This window comes from Sceloporus occidentalis, unplaced genomic scaffold, assembly GCF_023333645.1.
Source record: "Sceloporus occidentalis isolate IW3139 unplaced genomic scaffold, rSceOcc1.0.p SCAF_1, whole genome shotgun sequence".
Classification (NCBI taxonomy): domain Eukaryota; kingdom Metazoa; phylum Chordata; class Lepidosauria; order Squamata; family Phrynosomatidae; genus Sceloporus; species Sceloporus occidentalis.
Window position 1 is genome coordinate 102,515,548 of NW_028316981.1, and position 23,725 is coordinate 102,539,272.

General features: G+C 39.3%; 1 protein-coding gene across 7 annotated transcripts in view; it reads left to right on the plus strand.

The window, feature by feature from the left end:
* ARHGAP26 (Rho GTPase activating protein 26) overlaps positions 1 to 23,725 on the plus strand; it is a 345,307-nt gene that overhangs the window by 251,879 nt on the left and 69,703 nt on the right. For all 7 annotated transcript variants that reach the window (XM_089531147.1, XM_089531141.1, XM_089531150.1 and 4 more), the window contains exons 19-20: positions 8,885 to 9,023; positions 11,615 to 11,771. In XM_089531147.1, the coding sequence (XP_089387273.1) occupies positions 8,885 to 9,023; positions 11,615 to 11,771 (296 nt within the window). The remainder of the gene's footprint in view (positions 1 to 8,884; positions 9,024 to 11,614; positions 11,772 to 23,725) is intronic.

The window sequence follows — 23,725 nt, forward strand, 5'->3', positions numbered from 1 at the left end:
CATTGGGCCTAGCCTGAAAAAGAAGAAGGCCCTTCCTTTATCCACCACCATCCAGAGGGAGAGAGGGGCAGACCAGCTCCATCGAGCCTAACCAGAGTAAAAAGAAGGGTCCTCCCTCCAGTCCATCTGCTTTGGTCTGGGCCTCAGAGGAAGAGAAGATCTGCTGGACTTTTCCCCTTCCCTACAGCCATTCCCTTCTCCTTTTGTATCTTGTCTGTTTAGATTGTAAGTGATGGCAGGGGAATGTCTAATTAACAATTTGAAAGCTGCTCTGAGAGCCTTTTGGCTGAAGAATGGGGTATAAATACTCTAAATAAACAAATAAATACTCTTGGTGCCGGTACAAAAAGCTATTTTATAGGCCCCCACCTCTATAATCTCATGGGGTTTTTTTTAGCTTTTATTGTTTACAAAAAGTAAAACACAATTACGTCACCATTCTACCTTAAAAACACAAGCTAAAATACAGATTTGCAAAACTGAGGTCTCATTGAAAACTCCAAACCAAAATCTCCTGTGGTGCTGTGTGGGACATGAGCATGAGAATTGGAGTTAATATATTCTATAAGAGGTAACCACTTTTCCTTGAACTGGTTGAATTCCTTGCCTCAGACGTTCTCCTGGCAGCATCTGCAAGCTTCTCCGTTAACCATCCTTCCCAGAACTTTGTCCACCATTGATCCATGGACAGATTACCTGTTTTCCAGTTTCTGGCAATGATTAATCTAGCTATAGCAACTGAAAAGGATATACAGTCATCCCTCCATATTTGCGGATTTGATTATTCACGGATTTCATTAATATGTTCTCTCTAGGACTGTCTAGGTCCTCCAGTGCAACTCTGTGGTCAACTTTAACTAAAAGTTGCAGTGAAAGACCATTTGTAGCTACTCCAGTGCCATTCTATGGTCAGTGTATGTTGGACATTGACCACAGAGTTGCACTGGAGGACCCAGAGATTCCTAGAGAGGTGTCCTCTCAGGTAAAAACAGTGTTTTTGTTATTTGCGTTTTTTTTCCATATTCACGGGGGTCTTTTTCCCCTAACCCTAGCAAATATGGAGGGATAACTGTAATTTCTTTATGATGGAGAAATTTATTATCAAATTGAAATATTGATAAGAGAAGCAACTTCGAGGTGGGTTTAACCTTTTGCTTAGTGATGTCTGACATCAATTGAACAATCAATTGTCCAGAATTGTTGGACAATTGGGCACTCCAACCACATGTGTAGGTATGTACCTCTTGCCCCACAATCCCTCCAGCACAAAGAAGATGTCTTCCTTGTCATTTGTGCTAGCTGGACAGGGGACAGATACCATCTGTATACCACTTTCAATGTGTTTTCCCGTAGGGCAGATGACTTAGACTTATAAAGAGGACATGACCATATATGATGCCATTCTGCATCTGAAATAACTGACTGTATATCCAACTCCCACCCTGTTTTATAGAAAGTACCCCTCCCATATGAGTTTTCAACCATCCAGTTATATAATGCAGCTGAAACTCCCTTCACTGTTGGACCTGGGACTGTACACATTTGTTCAAATATTATCAGTGATCTAGGGATTTATCCTGACCATACTAGTTGGGACACAAAGGAGATAATTTGTTGAATTTGGAGCCAAGAGGGTCTAAAAGGTGACACCACATTTGAAATGCTTTCTGTATTTTTAGGTCTAGAATTCTGAAATAAGTCTTGTATAGTATAGATGCCCTTATCTTCCCATCATTTAAATTGTGTGAATTTATCTGGGCTAAAAAAGGAAGGGTGTAGTAAGAATGGTCTAATTGGGGAAGGGCTGGGAGCCATCAGATGGCACCATTTCCTCCAAACTGAAAGTGATGTCAAAAAAAAAAAAAAAGGGGGGGGTTCTATGTTGTTTAGAGTTCTGGCTGAAATGTTAGGAAAAAAAGGGCTGACCGATTGAGGTTTTTCTATACTTATTTCTAGTTCTACCCAAAGTGTAAAAGTAGATCTCTTAATGAGCTGGATAGCTTGGATTAACTGAAATGTTGCAAAATTGTATTCCAGGTTGGATATAGCAAGACCTCCATGCTTAGATTTCATATATCGTCATTTTTTTAGGAAATCGAATTGGTTTACTTGCAAATATAAAGTTGTCTGTTTGGTTTCTCCATGAAATAATATAAGAACTAGGAGGGGACAGAGGAATCATTTGGAACAAAAACAAAAACTTGGGTAGAAGGTTCATTTTTAATGAAGCTATCTTACCCAACAATGACAGTGTGTATGTTTTCCAGAGTTTCAATTTAGATTTCATCCAATCTGTGAGTGGTTTATAATTCCGTGGGAGCAGTTGGAGTGGATCTTTTTGTAATTAATATACCTAAGTAAGTGAAACCCGATGGACAAAGATGGAAGCTAGTCAAACGTTGCCATTTCAATTGCTTATCTGAGGGGATATTAAGACAAAGTAGTTTGGATTTTTGTAAGTTGACTCTGAAGCCTGCTTTTACATCAGATCAGTGGAAAACATGTCTTGAAGAAATATAAGAACATCATCTGCATAAAGATTTAACTTATGCTCCCGCATGCCATGGAGCCAACCATGAATTTTAGGATTATTCCTAATAGAGTCAGCAAGGGGCTCTACTGCTAAGGCAAATAACACTGGTGACAGAGGGCACCCTTGTTTGGTGCCTCTGCAGAGATCTATCCTTGGAGATTCTTGCTTGTTTATATATATTGGTGCTGTTGACCATATGTAAAGGTTTCTGACTAGAGCTGTGAACTGTGAACCAAAATTCATACCTTCCAGAACCCCAAAAAGATAAGGCCATTCTAATCTATCAAATGCCTTGAGGGCATCCAAAGATAACAATGAGAGTTGAGAATGTGAGTGATTAGCATCATATATGATGTTCAGTGGCATCAGCTAATCTTCAGCCTGCCATAAAACCAACCTGACTATCATGAATATAGTCAGTTATAAAGGTGTTAATCCTGTGATCTAGAAAACATGAAAGAAGCTTGGCATCTTGATTAATAAGTGAGATGGGCTTGAAATCCTTTACCATGGGATTATCTGCAGATGTTTTAGAAAGTAGAATGATTCTTGAGAGTTTCCCGCTAGGTGGTGGTAAAGAGGTAAAGAGAAATTCATTAAATAGTTTTACAAGGTGAGGGCATAGGTCCTCAGAAAGAATTTTATAGAATTCCCCCGTGAGCCCATCTGGGCCTGGTAATTTGCCCATTTTAAAATTTGCAATAGCTGATTTCACATCTTGTTCTGATATTGGATTATTAAGCATTTCTCTATGTGCAGCGCTTAATGTTTTAAGGTTCAGTGACCTAATGAAGTCCTGCATGACTTCAGAGATAATTTCTTTGGATAATTCAGAGATATATAGAGCAGTATAAAATTTTTGGAATTCTTCTGATATCACCTTTAGTTTGGTCAAAATGTTGCCCTCTTGTGTAGAAATATTATGTATTCATTAAATAGTTCTTTTCTACCCTTTATTTTGATAAGTTTAGCTAGAAGTTTAGAGTTCTTATTACTATATTCATAATAGTGGGCCTTTGTAAAGTAAAGAGCTGAATGTATACGTCTTAGATCAAACTCCTCCAATTCAGCTCTTTTTTTGGATAGCTGAACAAAGGTGTCTGGATTTTGAAATGTATCGGCTCAATTGTGGTTTCATCTATGTGAGGCATGAGAGATTTATTCACAAAGAAATAATCATTTCTGGAATAAGACTGATGGTTTGGGGAATAATAGGTATAGTTCCATTCCAATGGGTGCAAAGTGCACAGGGATCGATTAGACCCATACTGTTGTGGCGCTTTAAAGGTAAATGGGGAAGATTCTATTTCTTATTACTGGAGTGGTATTCACGGTCAAGCGATGGCTTTAGAACAGCATTTCCATCTCCCCCTATTACTACATCCCTAGCTGATGTTGCATCTAAAGCATCCAAAAAAGTGAGCATAAATTCACGTTAGGGGCATAAAAATTACCCAAGGTGACCAATCAATCAGCAAGTACACCTTTGAGTATAATAAATCGACCCCTAGGGTCCCTCTTAATTACTTGCTAATTACTTACTTGCTAATTAGCTTACTTGCTGTTCACCGCTATGATCTTTGGAATAGCGGTATATAAATAAAACCAAAAAAATTAATATCTTGGAGCTGGAATGGTGTAGATTTATCAAACACAATAGCTACCCCTCTTGCTTTCCCATTACCGCCGGTCACAAATTATTCTCTGAATCATGCTTCTGGGAAGACAGGCTTAGATCCCCTGTTATGTGTCTCCTGTATGAACAGGATGTTTGGGTGCATGGGAGTAATTTGTTTAAGGATTTTAGCTCACTTAAGCCCTGAACCTAGTCCTTTTACGTTAAATGAGACTATTTTGACACTATCCATTATAATTTTATAGCAGAAAAAGAAAAAGAAAGGTAATTCTTGTTTATGAACCTCTATGGGGTCTACTAGAGGTTATGCTAGCAGTCCCTTAGACACTTGTAGATGCCAAATTTCCCATAAATTCACAACTCTTACACTTTAAAATATATAACATATAACATATAATCAGAAATGAATTTTAAAACCTTCTTATAACAGCTTATTTTCTAATATTAATCCCTATGGAACCTAGTTCTCCCCATCTGTTTCCATAGTCATACAGACTGGCTTCTCAACAAATTGTCCAATTAATTGTCTGAATGATGGTACAGTGGAACTCTGAAGGCTACTTATGCCTTCATCTTTTTTTCTTAGCAAAATACTCAGAGGTTATAAGTGTTGGTAATGGTTCTGAGGAGTGACTGGCAGGTAATAGAGAGTTGATTGTTGCTGTAGCTACAGTTGCTGATTGTAGCTCTGCTTTAACTGTTAATTTACTCAAAATAACTTGTCGTTCTCAGGCGAAAGGGTGCCAAACATCTGCACCAGTTCTTCTTACTTTTCCTCTTCCTCTATAAAGTCAACCAGTTTATGTGTCTTCTTAATAAATGGGTCAGAGATGTTGTCTCTCTGGCTTACTTCTTTTTCTGTCTCTGGAGTCTTTGAACAGCTTGTAGTGGAGAGAGTTGCTGCTTGAGGTTGTGTTCCTCTCCCTCGAGCTTAGTTCTCTTTTGAAATTTTATCAATGGTTGTATTTTATTGTTGCAGAACACATGCAGAGGAGTGATTGAAAATCTTGTCAACCATCTCCTTTTTTTCAAGATCAGTTCAGGAAAGGTAGTGTGTCTGAATGTCAGTATTATTCTAACACATCCAAGCCAGCTGGGTAACCAGAAAATTTCTGTTAATTCATTAATATGAACCTTGCATTGAAGAAGTCGAGAGAGAGAATGGAGCACTTCCAGCTTGTTGTGCCACCTCCCTTCATGTTGTGCCACCTCTCATGTTTTTTTGACCATCACAGTATCTGCTCTTAGCAACTAATTAGCTATGTGCCCATGGAAGGGTTTGCTTTGGTTCATAACGGGAGAAATGTGGCATAAAAATTAAATAAGTAAAATAAATTTTGGTTTTGGGGTTTTTTTGGGCTATGTAGCCATGTTCTAGAAAATTTTCTTCCTGACGTTGTGCCAGCATCTGTGGCTGGCATCTTCAGAGAATGCTTTGCCTGGAAAAAGTTGGGTGTACAGTATATATACTGTGTGAGCCTGGGAATGCAAGAGTGATTTGCATGTGTATTGTTCTGTGCTGATGGCTGGCCTCAGGCTGGGAGGCTAATGCAAACGAGGATTAATGTCTGCTAATTGGTGATCATTATCTGCTGGGAAAGCCCCTCACTCTGAATGGTTTCCCATTTGCATTTCCTGAGCCCTTATTTTGCTATTCCTCAGGAAAGGTAGCCAAATTTTGTTCACTTTAAGGGTTTCTTCTTTCTGGTTGAAATTATCCAGATGTTTGTGGATTTCAATGGCTTCCCTGTGCATCCTGACATGGTAGTGGTTGGCATGGTCCAGAATTTCAGTGTTTTCAAACAGGATTTTATGTTCAGGATGTTTTATGGCATGTTCTGCTACTGCTGATTTTTCTGGCTGGCCCAGTCTGCAGTTTAAAATAAATTTAAAAAAATATTAACCTTCTAACTGGTCCCCCTCTCTCCGTCTGCCCCCAGTTTGCTTGTGTAAAATGAGCAACTTGCCTTGGTTCAACCAACATTGTAATGGCTCTCTTGAAATATATAAATCTATCTGCTTAGAGTATGTTTTAGTAAGAAAGACATTCATTTTCTTTTAATCCTGTCCCAATACTTCAGTCTCTCTGGATCTAATAAAGCTATACAATGGATTCTAAAATGTAGTCTGGCTGTATTCATTCCAGTAGCTTTTTAACTCTTGAGCATTTGATTGCTCTAGGGCTGATTGTTCAGTTTAAGGTGCAAGGAATTAAGAGCTGGTTGGAAGCCCATGGTCTGGATCATGTGTCAGTGCACATGAATATTTTAAAGATGTTTCCCCTCTATTCCTGAGATAAAGAGATGGCTGTGGTTTATGTTATTTTGATAGGGAGTTCAATGCTGGTAACGAGAGCAAGAGAATATCATCATCATCATCATCATCATCATCTGTATTTATATTCCACCTTTTTCCCAAGACTGGCACTCTCAAGGCATTACACATTTAAAAGATTCCAATTAAAAACATACAAAAGCCACATTTAACTGAATTGAAGCAGGAACTATATTAAAAACACACTCCATAAGATTTTAAACACAATAAACAATACAATTTTAAATAACACAACACTTAACAGCTCTTTTTCAATTCTAAAAACCTGTCTGAATAGAAAAGGTTTGGACTACAGATGGAAAGACAGCAAGGAGGGAGCTATTCTAGCCTTCCCAGGGAGGAAGTTGCCAAGTACAAGTGAGGACAGTCACTGAGAAGACTCTAGTGTTCCCACCAAACCTACCGGTACAGGTGACAGGACCATGAAAAGAGCCTTTCCTGCAGATCCCAGGGTTTGGACATGCTTACATTGGGAGATATAGGCTGGCAGATAGGCTGGACCAATGCCATGTATGGCTTTGTAGTTCATAACCAGCACTTTGAAGTGTGCCTGGAAACAAACTGGCAGCCTGTGTCGCTGTTGTAACAGGAGAGTTGTAACCAGCCCCAGTTAACATTGCATTTGCAGTACTTTGTACCAATTAAAGTTTCCAAACACTCTTCAAAGGGAGAACCCCCACATAGAGCACATTACAGTAATCCTGATGGGATATGACCAAGGCATATGTTGCTGTGGCCAGATCAAACATCTCTAGGAGAAGGCACAATTGTTGCAAATGTGCAAATGTACATCTGGCCACTTCAGAAACCTGAGCCTTCAGGTTCAAGGCTGAGTCCAGCATATATCCAAACTGCAAACTTGGGTCTTCAGGGGGGGAGTGTTATGTATCCCTATTCCCTCATCTGCCTATTGACTGTCCAGGAGCACTTCTGTCTTGTCTGGATTGAGCTTCAGTTTGTTTGCCTTCATTCAATTCATTGCTAATGCCAGATACCACTTCTTTGGAGTTAGGTGGATAAGAAGAATAGAATTGAGTCTCATCAGTGTTCTGGTGGCACTGACCCTTAAATCTCTGGACAACCTGTCCCATCAGTTTCATGAAGATGTTGAACATCATAGGGGACAGTACTGAGCCCTGAGGGACTTCCCAGACCAATGGCCAAAGAGTTGAACAGGAGTCTTTGAGCACCACCTTTTTGCTTTGCTCCTCCAGGAAGGAACAGAGCCACTGCAAAACAGTGCTCCCAAGTCCAATGCCAATGAGGCGGTTCAAAAGAAATCATTGTTGATGGTATTGAAAGCCACTAAGAGGTCCAGCAGAACTAACAGAGACATATATTCCCCTGTTTAGTTCCTGGCATACGAGGTCATCCACCAACACGTGTCCATCCCAAAACTAGACATGAAACCAGACTGAAATAGATCAAAAGAATGCATGTCATCCAGGTATCTCTGGACCTGGGGGCAACCAAACTATGCTGAAAAATGGAATATTGGATATTGGCCAATAGTTATCCATTACAGAAGGATCCAGGGGAGGTTCCCCCTCTCACAAAAAGCCTCACAAATTCCTCCTTTAAGCATGTTGGAACTCTGCCTTGTGCCAGTCCCCTTCTTGCCTTTTGAATGAACTAAGAAGGGCAAGGATCTAGTGGATATGTGGTTATCACCTCTCCTCTATATAAATCTTTTGCATAGTGAACGCCAGTGTGAAGTTCTCTGGATATTTCATAAAGATCAACTCCAATTGCCAGTGCTGTGAAATTACAATAAGTTTTGTGGTTTAATTCCCAGCTCTGATTCAAGTGTTTAGATGGCAATCCTTTTGCCTCTGAAGATATAATAAAGAAGAAGAAGGGTAATTTAGACTAGCATCAGTCCAATGAGGTCATTGATTAACCTGTCAACTTCTCCCCAATAAATATCTGGTGAATCAGTGTGTGCCCTCAGTATGAACTTAGTTACATGCATCTTAAGAGCATTGTGCAGTACTGGAATTTGCTGTTGATGTCAACAACAAAATTGCAGCTTGAGGTTTCCTGGAACAATTGGTTGAATTACAGTCAGATAGAGATTGCCAAAATATATCTACTTTGCAGGCCATTAAACTGTCTGTGTAATCAGAAAAGTTAAATAATTTCTGAGCTTTTTTAAAAAAATGTAGATTTTCATCCAAAGTAGTGATGAAATCATTCATAATGTAAAACAATGCTTAAACCTAGAAATATTTGCAAGGTATGGAAAGTTGTGTGTCTTAACAAAATTTTTAGACTAATCATTACAGCCATTGTCAAGAGCTGCTGTGCTGCATTCCTGGCTCTCTCAAACTCTTCACTTTAAAAAACAACAACTATCTGTTTGTCTCTCTGTCTGTCTACAGATATTTAACACAGTTCCAGAAACACTGCAATCAAATTCTCAGCTGCTTTTGTCTCGAAAGAGAAGTACGGATTCAAAACCACCATCATGCAGTGAGAGGCCCTTAACTCTCTTCCATACTATGCAACCCAGTGAAAAGCGTATGTATCTTAATCCTGTGTGAAACAGATGGTGTGGTAAAAATCGGGCAATGTGCAATACAGTGCACCCGTGCTTATGTGGGCACGCCATACACGGCTTTAACCTTGTGTGGAAGGCAAGCCCTGGAAGCAATAATGGTGTGCCTGTGGAGCGCACGGCCATTGGTTTAAACAGGGCTTGAACATACACGTTTTTCCTTTACACACAGTGGTGGTGATGTCCACAATAGATCCCCTGCTTATGGGGGCTCACTGTAGTTGTAAAAATTTTACTGTGTCATTCCAGATTGTCTAGAAGACATTATCAACATTAGGCAAAAGGACACACAAGGGCAATAATAGAACACTATTATTATTATTTTTATTTACGTTATTTATACCCCGCCCTTCAGCCCTAATGGCTCTCAGAGTGGCTTACAATAATTATTTTTAATAAGACGGTTCCCTGTCCTCAGGCTTACAATCTAAAATACACGACACAAAAGGAGAAGGGAATGGTGGTGGGAAAGGGGATGAAGTCCAGTGGTTCTTCTCTCCCTCTGATGCCTGGACCAAGGCAGATGGACTAGAGGTAGGGCTCTTCTTCTTCAGGCTAGCCCTAGTGGAGCTGAGCCAGCCTATTCACTCCCTCCCAGGCTGAAGGATGACAGTTATGGAGGGAGGAGCCTCTATCTTCAGGTTAGCCCTGGTGGAGCTGGGCCAGCCTAGTCTCTCCCTCGCAGGCTATGTTTTTAAAACCACCTCACTACTGCCAACAGCCTCTCTAACATGTAGAACCATGATTCCTATCATCCCCACCAATATGATCAGTGTCTTGGGATGCCGTGGCTTAGTAGTTAAGATGCCAGTTTTGGTGATTGGAAGGTTGGCAGTTCAAGGTCCAAGTACTGCATAATGGGATGAGCTCCCATCACTATTCCCAGCTCCTGCCAACCTAGCAGTTCTAAAGCATGCAAATGCAAATAGATAAATAGGTACCACTTCAGTGGGAAGGTAACAGTGTTCTGTGCAGTCATACTGGCCACATGACCATGGACATGTCTTTGGACAATGCGGGCTCTTCAGCTTAGTAACGGATGAGCACTGCCCCATACACTTGGTTACGACTAGACATTCATGTCAAGAGAAAACCTTTACCTTTTACCCTGCTTTCTCATACCTCCCTGCACCTATCACCATTTCAAGTGATTTGACTAATAAAGGCAGCCCAAAATTAAAAGAGAGAGAGCAACTTTGATATTGTTCTCTAACTGATGCCCTAAGCAAGTTCATGTCACTGATAGGTAAACTACCACTTTCAGAAACTGTAGCTATTGGCACTTTACATGTGCCGGCAACTTTATACAAGTCTTTTTTAAAAATATATATTTTTTACTTTTAACAACAAAATACAATAAAACAGTTTATACAAGTCTTGTGACTCAATCAAGGCCCATTATTGCTTGTGAAATATGCCGAAGTAATTTGCATTCCCTGCAAGATAATTTTTGTGTTTATAAAAAAGCCAGCAAGCATTGAGCCAGACAAATAATAGATGTCAAACTTAATTACCATTAGAAGGTTGTGCCATTGGGATACTACTTCTGGTTTCTTTGTGTTTAGTGGCCTTTTCTCTTAGTTTATTGGGCTTTTTCTGTTCAACTTTAAAGATCTGAAACTTATGTAAGGATTGAGTTTCTTTTGTTTAAAAAAAAACCCATCTCTGTTCAATCCATTCTATTTCTATGTATAGCCCAGTCATTGTCAATCTTAGAAATCAAAACCTTTAGCCTTTTTAGCTGTAGGAGGTCTTACGATGTGAAGAACAACAGATATTCTCAATCTTCCCCAGTTTCAGGTCTTGATTCATTCTCAATTTATCAGTGAATCTCGATTCAACACTTGATGTGCACTTTTTATATAAAAAGGAAAGAACAGCTACCTGCTGAAACTTTTTTGTCAGTGCAAAAAAGATACATCTCTCTGGCTTGCTTGCTGTAATGATGATAATTACTAGCCTATGTAGTGATAGCAATTTGCATTAAAAAACAAACAAACAAAAACATTAGCACTAAACCTAAAAAGAGATACTTTACAATGTGTCCAGTTTGGACATAGCAGGACTGTCAGCTGTACCATCAGTGTTGTGCTGTGGTTGTTTTATCATTAATATGTAAGTAGATGATTGTTGTCAAGTCTCAAGAATAAGATTTGTATGTTTCTCTAGACTTTATCACACGTGAGGAATTTCTCTTAATTTCGAATGAAAAGAAAGTTCAGCTAATTTACGTGAATGCGAACTGCGATCGAACTGGCTTCCCATTGCCCGAATTTGCGTGTAGTGAGTTATCATGCAATAACTTTAAACCCCAAGATTGCATTCAGATTGCCATTGGATTATACTTCCAATTTTTCTTGTCTGATAAACTCCTTTGAAATTGGCTGGAAGGAGATGTTTCTGGACTTATGAGTTTGTTGAGTAATCCTTTTCTACCAATTAGTGCAGAAGACCCTTCATATGAAATGTGGTAAATGCCATCTCTTTCTTTCTTAGTAACTAAATAAATGTCAATGCCCTGACAGCAGTTTATGTTGGCAATTCTTTCTTCCAGAGGAAAACAGGAACAGTATCATCAACTCCAGCCTGGAATCAGTCATATCATCATCAAACATCAACAGTTTCCTCCACTCCAACAGCACTCCTCAATCTAACATGAACTCAAGTGACCCTGACTTAGAAGTTGTTAAACCCAGCAGGCCAAACTCACTGTAAGTTCAGTTATGATTCCTTTCAGCTGACCCAGAGGTCTGTTTATTAGAAACAAAGCTCTGTTCTCCACAGAGATTGTAGCTCCACAGTTTTTCTGTAGCATTAAAGTTAACCACAAGCTATGTGGTTTTGATTTTCAGACTCTGAACAGAGGGATGTAAATGACTTCATTGTATTTTGGGCTTCCCCATCCCACCCACCCCCCACCCTACCCCAAGCTTCTATTGTTCTGAACATATGGGTGAACTTTTTTTTACTATGTTGTTTTACACTCTTGCTTGCTCATTTGTGCTCATGTCTTGTGTTTATTGCGGGCTTTGCAGGAGTATTGTCCTGTTTCATTTGCTTCCAGAATCAGAGGAGAAAATTCCCATACTTTTGGCACAGTAGATTGCCAGCTAAATGTATGCCAGTTCTTCTGCTGTTTGTACGCTGGCAATATTCCAGTGAAATCATTTATCCTAAATTTTAGAGGAATGGTCTATGTTACTGAATTGTTCTCAGTCTCTCCTGGCTGAATACTCACATGTGTAACCAGCCTCCACTGTGGCCGAAATTTCCATCTTTTCCTTGGACTCTGTTGTATCTGACAACCTTATCTAGTAGAACCTCCCTCATCCTGTCTTCCTTTTCATATAAATAAAATCTGTTATGGACTCTGACAGGAACCAGGGGTTACAAAGCAACTATAGATACCACTGAAAAGAACAGCTCCATACCTTGTCCCTGTTCCTCTGTATGAGTGTTGGTTTGTGAGTTTTCTTGGCCTTGCATTCCTCTGTCATTGGCAGCCACTGGAACACAGGTGGGCAGAGAAGCCCAACAGCTGATGGCATGATGGCTTATGTTTTGTAGTAGTGAACATAGCCCTGGGAAAGAGAGAAGGAGGAGACAAAAGCTGCTGCTTTTGGCATTAGTTATGTGTACTCTGTAACTTTGAATTATTCAAATGTGTGTGGCTAATGCATTGACTGGTTTACTTCTGACCAGTGCCCATATTATAAGCATCTGTGCTTCTAGAACTTTCATAGCTTACATTTTTGCCAAAGTGGTCTTGCTGTCACTCAGATGCCTGCCTTCTATTAAGGCATTTTCAAAGCTGAGAAGGGCATATAATGTTTGCTTATTGAAGTCTGAAACACTGAATTCTGCAGGGGTTTTGTGTGTGTAGATATATATATTTAGCAATTTATACCTTTCTCTCCCATGCTCAAACTGTACAGCAGGCAGTTCTTCTGAAAATATAAGAAATGAGTGAAGCACATTTTTTAAAAAAAGAAAAAGGAATGAGCAAGGTTGTATGCCTTAATTTTAGGCCCCACTGGCACTTTTGCACTGGTAGGAACTGGGAAGATTTGGTTCTCCAAATCGTGCGATCAGGGTTCACACCCCACATGCTTCCCCTGTCCTTCTCCTGTGTTTAAAGCGTAATGGAGCCATCCCTGCATGCAGGGAAGGAGGGAGGGAAGGAGACGGGAGGGAGGGAAGGAGGGAGGCGAGGGACTTTTGTCCCTGATGGCGGCATGGGTGCATGTGCACCATCGTTGGGGACAAAATGACCCTCCGGATTATCTGACATTTTTTGGGTATCTATTAGTCAACCCCGTTTATGTTGGATAATCGAGACTCTACTGTACTAGATTCTCATCTAAAAGATTAACTAAAACGGTTCAGTGTTTGTGGGTTGCAATGAGAGGCAGTTGAAGAAACCAACTTGGATTTTGGGCTGCCCATCAGTGCAGAAAATGCTTTTCCTGGGTTCTGTCGCCCATCAGCTTCTGGTGACCCTTGCCTCCTCCCATTACCACCCCAATCATCACCAAGTTCACTCTGTTTTTCAAGCATTTTAAAAAACCAACGTTTTGAAGTTTCCTCATGTTTGTCTCCAACTGTGTTAGTCTAGAGTTCTAGATGGAAGAGAAGTCAGACTTAAAAATGCAAATCTACAATGTTTGATTCTGCTCTGTTTCCTACTTTTGCATTCCAATTGCCTGTGATTAACAAGAAATCCTGTTTTGGTGTATGGTTAGTTTCCTCCTAGATTCCAGCACAGAATCTTTCACACACACATACCCTCTGTAGTTGGAGCATAAACTTGGATTATGGTGATCTTGATGGGTTTTCCATGAAGTCTTATTGATATGATTTGGTCAGACTTTGCATTATATCCTTTGATTGCTTTGGCTACACCTGTCTTCACTATTTATTACATTTATTTCTTCTTAGATTTTTATTTCCTGATTAAAACACTGCGTAATTATCTGACACAAAATGTCTCAGTCCACTTCAACTCACTCACCCTAGGTATTGCAATGTTTATGTGTTCCAGCTCTTGTTTACTCTGTCTAGCTTACCCTTATTCATACTTCTCACATGTCATGCTCTTATAGTATGTGTTGTGTAGCTTATGTCCCATCATAAGGTTTTCATGATAAAAGATATCAAAAAGTGTTTACCAGGCCTCCTTCTGTGCAGTACTAACAAGCATTAGTTATGGTGAAATTGCTGTTTTCTCTGAGAGGTCCTCTGCCGGTGTCATCCCTCACTACTGCTGCTGCCCAGTAACTGTTTGGCACATTTAGTCTGTATCCTTAGCAAATAATGACTGCCTGACATGAGAGATCCTACCAGCAGCACTGCTACCATCAGCATACTCAGAATCTCATTATCCCATCACCACAGAAAGGTACTGCCATTGGTGGGCACTCCCTTTCTATTAGTCCAGTGATTCCCAAACTCTAGCCTTCCAAGCGTTTTGGACTTTGGCTCCCAGGCCACTGGCCAAGATGACCGAGGCTTCTGAGAGGTGTAGTCCAAAACATCTGGAGGACCAGAGTTTGGGAATCATGGCATTAGTCCAATCATTGTCCAATCATAGTGAAAGGAGATCAAGATACAATCTGGGCCTATATTCACTAGCATGAGACTAAAAGAAAATGTATGCAATAATGTTAACCCAGGACAATTAATATTTTATCTATTCTAAAGTAGATTTTGATATTGTTAGAGTTTACAGTGTCAGCTTCTCTCTGCCTCCCTCCCCTCCCTCTTTCTCCTTATCCTCCTCTCCCTCTCTATTAGCTTTGGTAATTCTAGGGTGCGAATGAACAGACTTTTGGCAGGCAAAGCTGAATGGGACATTAATCATGCCATTAGAGTTTCCTTTCTTCCTTAAATAGAATATTAAGAATTTGAAATACTGTACAAACATTCCAACTTTATAGCTTTTCTTTTTGGAAACAACTTCCCTGTGATTCCAGGCATTTAGTAAAGTGCCCAGTTGTTACCATAGCTTTTTTGTTAGTTTGTTTAATTAGGGCACTTCCTTGTTGAAATTCTCCCAAGTAACTGGAATGGAATTTTGGGATACCAGACTGTTCCTTAAGGTATATTTACTACACAGACATGTTTAGCTACTGCAGTACGACTTTATATTTCGGTTGGGTACTGCCCACATATTAAACTTCAGAATTGTGGCTAAATGATCCCCAAGTAAGTTGGTGTGCAAGTGTGTGTGCTAACATGATTTATTTTTTCCAGCACAGTATATTACAACATAGGTAGTACTTAGAGATACAGGATAGCTGGGCTGCTAACTTCATATTTGAGAGTATACTGGTCTTCAGTCTTAACAGGGCTCTTCCTCAGCCGGAACAGTTAATCCTCCACATATAAAGAAGATTTCTTAGATAATCCCCAAATGCACCATGTTATCATTTTATCTTCCCTCTTAAAGAATACTCTTTCCCTGTCTTAAATTTATCATGATCCTCTTTGACATCCTATCTCTAAGGCTCTAATAAACCATGCAAGTTGATATTTTGTTAAGCAGTCTAAACCTCCTGTGTCTTCTGGAGGGCCTTTCAGAATCAAAGGGTTAGTCCTACTTTTGAATACCAGGGAGGGTCTCACTTGACAGAGGATGAGCAGCAGAGCCATTTGTCCTTTAGATACAGTTCTAGCTATGGCTTAAAGGCTTGGCACTGGTACCCTAAAATGCCCAGTTTTAGGCAGCCTTTAACTGCATCTTAAGGTGTGGGACAGGGGATAAATTTTGCAGCCATTCATTCACATGTCCAAAAACAAACAAACAAACAAACAAACAAGTGGATCCTCCTAGTATACTAGGTTGGATTCCCAACCTAAATGACATTGTTAAGGCTTTCATCGTTTCTGTCTTTGAATCCTGAAGAATATGCCCACTTGTTTTTTAATGAATCCTGATCCTCTTCATATGGTTATTTATGCCTTGCCTTGCCTTGCCTGTCGGGAGATAGTGAAGGGCTCCTGAGGTAGTACCTATCTTAACCTGCATAGTTACTTTTGCTTGATTGTTTTCAGATTATTATATTTTTTAGCAATGGTTGTTCTTTAAGAAAATTCCTGGTATTTTCTCTTCTGGCTTTCTGAAGGAGAGAGGGAAACCCCTCTCTTTGGGGAGAGTTCATTTGATTGGACTGTGCTTACCATCCAGAGGAAAGGGCGAATCTGAAGGGTTTGTAGAGCTCTTCAGAAGATCAGGGAAACAGGAAATCATAATAAGAAGTGTCACTTTTTTTTTTGCATGCTCTGTTCATATACTAGAGAAAGATTTTTCTTCTGATTGTATAGGTTTGTAATACAACAGCAAATACTGAGCTCAGCAGTCAGCACTTTGAGTACCAGTCAGATTAATTTCCATGAAAGCCTTGATCAGTTCAAAGAACTGATCCGTTGTTATCTGTGTAGTGAACTGCATTTTTACAGTGCTTTTTGTAGTATTTGGCCTACTTCAAGTAGACAGCTTTAATAATGCTTTGTTTAGAGAGATTGCTACCAATCTGGCTTATTTTGTAGGGAAACTACTGGTCCTGGTTTACTGATTTGTTTCGCCATGAGAAGTTGGTTTTGAATGACAATTTCAAGGGTTTATTCTCAAGTTATGAATCACCACAAACTCTTGTACCATTTTAAAGAATGTAATGTTGCACCTCTTTACTCCATCAGATCAGATCAGAGGCAGCTATCCATTTTGTTATTTTGGGAATATTTTCAGATAGCAAAGGTTACCTTAAAATATAGTAATGTGTAATCGGTGTTTATGCCATGCAGGGGATTGAGTTAACAAATTTTATAAATTGCTGCTAAAGTGTGTTGCCATTCTAACTACTGGTCTTGGGAAAGTATCGCAAGTTCCTCACCAACACTGTTCTTTGAAAGTGCTGGGGTTTTGGTAGTTCACTTTAGTGTGAAAAGCTGCCAAAAATATAAACTTTTCAATTTGCAGGATTTGTTTTTCTCAAGCAATATTTTAAAAACAACATCAACAGCAAGTAGTTGCCTTGGCAACCTGTATAACTCCATATCACGCAGAAGCTGAGAACATGGTGGATACCTGAATTGGTGTAAAGGCTATGGGTATACCAGCTGTGAAGGCAGGCAAACAGACAAATTCTTTTTAGTCTTCATTAGGAGAAGGAAATTGTAGGCCATTCCTCCATGGCAGATCAGACTTCCTTTAGTGGTTTTAGATCTGAGGACAATCCCACAGAAAGCCATAAATGGAGAAGCAGGCTGCTTGGAACCAATAACTCAGAACCAAAAGCTTTCTTCTCTTAATGATGTATCTGATATCCTTCCTTTCTTTGCACCTCCTGTACAACCTTGGGCAAATGTGAGATTATTTATTTATTAAACAAATATATGATTGGCAAAAATTGCACTGTTGTAGCACAAGAGGACTGTTAACACTAAGAGTGCACTGACAATTGTCTAAAGACAGAGAGCTGAAATTGTTCAAATTACTTTCATTTTAATTGCTGAAAAATAATCCACTGTATATAAACATAGGAGGCTGCTTTATAATAAATTAAAATATTGGGTCTAGTATTGTCAACTCTAGTGGGCAGCAGCTCTTCAGAATTTCGGAAGGGATACTGCAGCAGGTTGTATTTGTGAAAGACTGGCAAAGACTTTAGTTGTTGGGCTTTTCATTTGTCATATACATATAATCATCTTGGTATGTAGTAGCTTGCTATAAGGCATGCATATATTAGTTTCCCCCACCTATTGTACTCTGATTAAGCTTTGGATACTCCTGGAAAAGCCCAACAACAATGTGGTACAAGGTACATAACTGTAAATAGATGTCCAACTGGTGCTAGACTGTGCCAGCCTTGCTGTTGATAAGGACATCTCTCCCTGAGAAGAGGAATCTTTCCCCCTCTCTCAGATCTAGTAGGAAAGGAGGAAGGGAAGCAACATGTTGCAATATATAGCAACTTCAAATGCTGAGACCTTCTAGGACAGGGGTAGGCAACCTGCGGCCCGGCGAGGCCTTGGGACCGGCCCTAGCCCAGTCCTGCCGCCGATTGCCACCGGGGCCTTTGGCATCTCGCGCACAGGGGCAAGGGGGGCAACTGTCTATAGACGCCTCAGAAACATGCATTTATATTAACATTTTTTTTAAATCAGCAATTTTTTTTGCGTGTCCTCCACTTTTTTTAAAAAAGTGTCCACCATTTGAAAATGTTGTCCTACATTTGTCCCAGTTTATTTATTTATTTAAATTCTTTAAAAAAAAATTTTTTTTTTTTTGGCTTCGGCTCCCCAGTTGTCTGAGGGACAGCAACCCGGCCCCCGGCTCAAAAAGGTTGCCTACCCCTGTTCTAGGAATATAAATGCCATGTCTGTGCTAGTTTTATTGCTTACTAACAGCCTCATCTTACCATTTGTCCCTTGAGAGAATCTTCTTCTCTCTTTTTTCTTATCCAGCAGTCCTGCCAATTTCTGGGGAATTTCCAGGGAATTCAACCTTCCCACCCAAACAGTGGCCATTCTCTTTACCTGCAGACAATAGAAAGTGATCAGGAAGTCCAGATGAAAGTACTACCTTCCCTGTCCCAGAAATTCCACCCCCTTTAGGCCTTCCCATACTGCCTTACGGACCCCGTCCCAAAAGTCCCGCCCCCTTCTGGGTAATTTGGGGGAATTCCGGTGAACCAATCCGGGGAATTCTTCGAGGCTTGATGGCAACACTGTAGAGAAGCATGGCCTCCCTTGCATGCTGAAGGAAACTTTCTTAAGAAGCATGTAGTCACCTTTTTCTACCTCATTTTCTTTGCAACATGAAGTTAGACTTGTGTCTTCATACATATGATTTTTGTAAATAAACGTGTTTTATTTCACTCTAACTAGAGACTCCGTTTTAATTTGGGGACACATAGGGCAAGGAGATAAAGTAGATCTAGTTTCCTGCTCACCTATATTCTGCTGTGTTTGCTTTGCTGATGAGATTAAGCAATCTCTCCTATTTACTGAGTTTTCTAATGAATCTCAAGAAAGAACATTTCAACACAACACCCCCAACTAATGTGGAAGCTTCACCATAGCTTCGAGAAAGTCAGCCGTGTTAGGGTGTAAAAACCCCACCTATGGGGGTACTTCTTTGGCCATATCAAAGCAATTAGCATCAGATATTGTAAAACACAAAAGAGCAGAGTGAGTGAAATACAATGAAATAAGAGAAATTAGACTAAAGTGAAATAAAATATAACAAAATACAATAAGATAAATAAAATAAAAATAAAGGTAAAATGAAAGATTATAAGATAATACCCAAACTTACAATAATAAATAGTTATCTTGTAATAAGGTGAAAGATTATAAAATGCAAAGCAGTATATGTTTAAGTAAGTTCATAATCTTTGCATGAAATCCCAATGTGTTCAATAAAATGAAACCCCAATGTGTACTCATTTGGACAGCCTTAACTATGAACTTGGCAGTTGTAATGAGTACATATGTATTTGTGTCCTGAAGGAAATAAGTTAACCATTTATTACATTCCCAGTATATACTATAGTTCTGTCAAGTAGTGTCTGTAGGTACTGGACCCTTACTGAGGCATATAGTTGACAAACAGGAAATGTACAATATTATCTATTTCAAAACACAAACATGTGTTCTCTTATTGTATGGCATTTGGTGGAATTGTCCATACACAAATACTATGATGGCTGCTACTTACTTGCTTTCTGCTGGTTCACAAGACTCTTGCATTCTAAATATCTATTTTAAATGGTTTTCTGCCTTATTCCTGGAAAATATTGACAAGCAAAGTGCAAAAAAAATTACAGCTTTAACAAAGCAGTGCCATGCATTTCACTTTGTATTTTACACTGTGCCTCCTATCATGCACTCAGGCAGTCAAAAGGCTCGTCATAATTCTTTTGCTTTTTTCCTCTCTGTGGTGACAGAGTGTTTTCTTCTTCTTTTTTCTGGGTGGTGAGGTGTAAATTGGAAGAAAGCCATCCTTGACAGTCTATTCCTGTTTTCTCTCCTCATGAATATTCAAGCTAAAGCAAGACTTTTACCTGAGGCCAGCAATTTCCTATATTTTCATGTGATATTATTCCAGGGAGATGTTCAGGAGACAACTATTCTGCTTTGCAGACTGGTTTTCTAGCAATGTTCTTTCTTGACTTGCAGTCTAGCACAATACTCATTGCTTATTGCCCCATCAAATGAAGGCAAAATTGCAACTTCAGCATGCTAGCTGAGATGATTAACTGCTCTTTCATTTTGGAGGGAACACAAATGGCTTTATTTAAAATCAAGGAGCGTGAACAATTAGCATCTGCAAAACACAGCTAGTGTGAAATTAAATGGAAGAGAAGCATTTGTGTTGGCCACTTTGCAGAGGTGGCTATAAAATGCATAGGCAAAGATGAGCGGAGTTCAAGTAAGCAATCATGTTCAAAACAGCCTTCACTGGATACAGAACTTCCAGGAGCTTTTTAGTTTCAACCAGTGGCATCATTAGGAAGGTGCAGGTGGTGTAGACCACACCAGGTGGCACCTTAAGGGGTGTGTGACAACACTGCTCCTCAGTCACCTACTTTTTGGCAGAAATGGACTGTGGCATTCATCTGCCTTACCTTTAAAATATAGTGGCAGTGGGGTGACGCACAGTGGGAGGAGAAAGGAGAGGCTCCAGAATTTGTTTTAATTCAAATTTCAATATTTTGATTTTTTAATTTTTTAACATTCACATTTCAAAATTTTAAGTTTTTTTAAAAAAATTAAGGTTTTTTGAAATTTTAATTTTTTATTATTTTAAAATTTTCTTTAAAACACCACATTTTAACCATATGATACTGCAATTTGAAGGTATAATTTTAATTTTGCTAGTTGTTTATGTCACAACTATTAACATGACACTCAGTGGTATAAGGGAATTGTGATTTACAGCTAACATTAGTGCAAAAAAGCATTGCTAAAGATTCTCTGTGGTGTGAAATGGGAGGAGGTCAGTGTTGGGTGACACCATGAGTTACCGCACTCGGTGACATCAACCCTACTGATGCCACTGATTTCAACTTCTGTGTGATACCGTCAGCAGAATATCAAGTCTGTTCTCACAGTTGTACACCTGGTTCTCAATAGTGACCTCTTCATTCATAACAAATGATAGGCTCTGGAAAGCTGTACAAATAATGTAGCATGACAAATGAAAGCATGAAATCTAATTGATGTTGGCAGCTTTAGATTCTGTTCAGAGCAAAATACACCCACTCAATGCAAGGAAGCCTAGAAGTGACTTATAATTTGTCACATTAGATAAATTAATTTAGGCCATCTTAAAGCCTGTATGGGTATATACATCCATGTAGTCCCTTTTCTCTACTTGGCTGTTTATTTTAAGAAGCCTGGCTAGCCCAAACCACAGAAAGTAGTTCTATCTATCTATCTATCTATCTATCTATCTATCTATCTATCATTTTCTGTTTACCAAAACATAAAACTCCAGTTAAACATTGACTTTCATTTCTAACTTTCACTGGGTATGTTCCATTAGATGGGTGAGGGATCCATCTGGGCTGAGAGTTATCCTCTCACCACTGCTCTTGAAAGTAGGGTGGATCTGTATGCCAAGTAAAAATGTTAACTCCTTTTTATGGAAGCTGCTAGAAGAACATAGCTTTTGTGTTATGAAGTCATGTTGTTGTTTTTTCCAAAGTCAAATGCTGCTCTGTTTTTATTGTGATTGCTGCAATGCGTTGTAGGTATTTAGGTTAAGAGGAACAGAGTGGGGAGAGAAACACACCACATCTAGGAAGTATTACTGTAGGCTTTGGTTAGAAAGGATAACATGCAAAGAAGCACTAGAAAGTAATAGAAAGTCATGTGTTTTCACATTCATTTTTCAATTGTTCAGCTCGTGCAACAGTACATTCATGCAGAATTTAAAGGAGCGCTTAGTAAAGATAAGAAAGGTGACTTTTCTGTAGCTGCAGAAATTAGTGTCAAAAAGGAGATTAATCATGGATTGTTGTGTAAAAATGGTAGTTGTAAGGACTTACTGTGTAAATTCATCTTAAAGATGTATCTTTATGTGGTACTATTCATAATAGTTCTAATGTCTCCTCGAAAGTTAGCATTAATGTTTTTCTGTTTAAAAGTGGTTTCAAATACTCCTTTTTAGCCATAAAATGCATGTATCCTATGTGTATGTTATCTCTTTTGTGTCATACAGAGTTGATAAGGAGTTCAAGTGCTCATTCCTCTTGCCTCCATGATCAAATATGTTACTGCCCATCAGAATTCATCATATTGGGCTCTTCTTGTTTTGAGGGTTTGAGGAATGATAAAAGTTTCTTCTTTATCCCTCTCTTCCTAGTTTGTGTAAATATCTTGTTGGTATACTTGATTCTTAAAATGATGCTATTCTTTCTATCTTACTGAATTAATTTTGACTTCTAGCCATTGTACAGTCCAGATGTAATGCTCTTAATTACATACTGAAGGCTGGGAGTACATATAGATTCAACATGCTTTGTTTTGCCTTCCTTCTGATATACAGATTTCTTGTTTACTTTTCAGAACTAACCACTTCCCAGCATTACATACACATCTGTGGTTTGATCAACCATGATCACCTAAAACCACACATAGTCAATTCACTTTTAAACTTGGTTGCAAGTTTTGACTTAGGACCTACTATAGGTCTCACTTTATATTGCTATATGCATTACCAACAGACAGCCTCACAGAGAGCACCTGGTGGGTGTATGACTAGGATCAGTTTCTGGGAGCTTCCAAGTCCCATCCCTCCCACAAGAATACCTTTGTTTGGATGATGAATGATGGATGATGATGAAAGGCAAGAATGACCTAATAGTTCTACTAGGAAAGCCCTGGGGGTTCTTTCTCCTGAAATCTGCTTAGGACAGTTATTCCTAAGAGCTTGGGAAGTTTAGTTAGTGATGGATGCTTCATTTAATTTTGAAAATAAACCATTTCTGAACTTATCTCATCCTACTAGATGGGATGTTTAGTACCCCAGAGTCATGTTTTGTTGCAAAATTCATATAGAGGTAGACCAGTATGGCAGATATTTTACAATATTGTCACCTGAAGAGTTTAAAATAATGCCCCATAATTTCAGCCACCTGGCATTTACAGTTTTCGTTAATAGTAGAAAAACAGCTGACTCATGCAATCGACCAAAAAAGCAAAAAATAAAAAAAAACTATGGCAAATGTAGTTGAAACTTGGTGCAGATATGTCAGTACTTGGATGCACGCCTGCTTAAAAGTGTGTGGGCAACAAGTGTTTGTATGTTTCAGCCTGTTCAGGAGATCAGGAGATACTGAAGTCATGAGTGGTAGGGATGGAAGGATCTGGTGCAGGCAGCCACAAACACTTCACCATAGAGAGCCAAAGTCATTATTTGAGAATGCCAAGGGTGGTTTCCAGAGCCAAACAGAGAATGCACTAGATACTTCAAATTGTTCCTTGCAGAAAGGATTCTTTACCACATAATCTGTGAAGTCAAAAGGCACAGCATATATGCATGGCATGTAACATGACCTTACCTACAGTACATCAAAGCATCGGAGCCCTTGATACCACTGAGCGGAAGGCACACATTGGCTTACTGCTCCTTGAGCGCTATATTAATAACAACAAC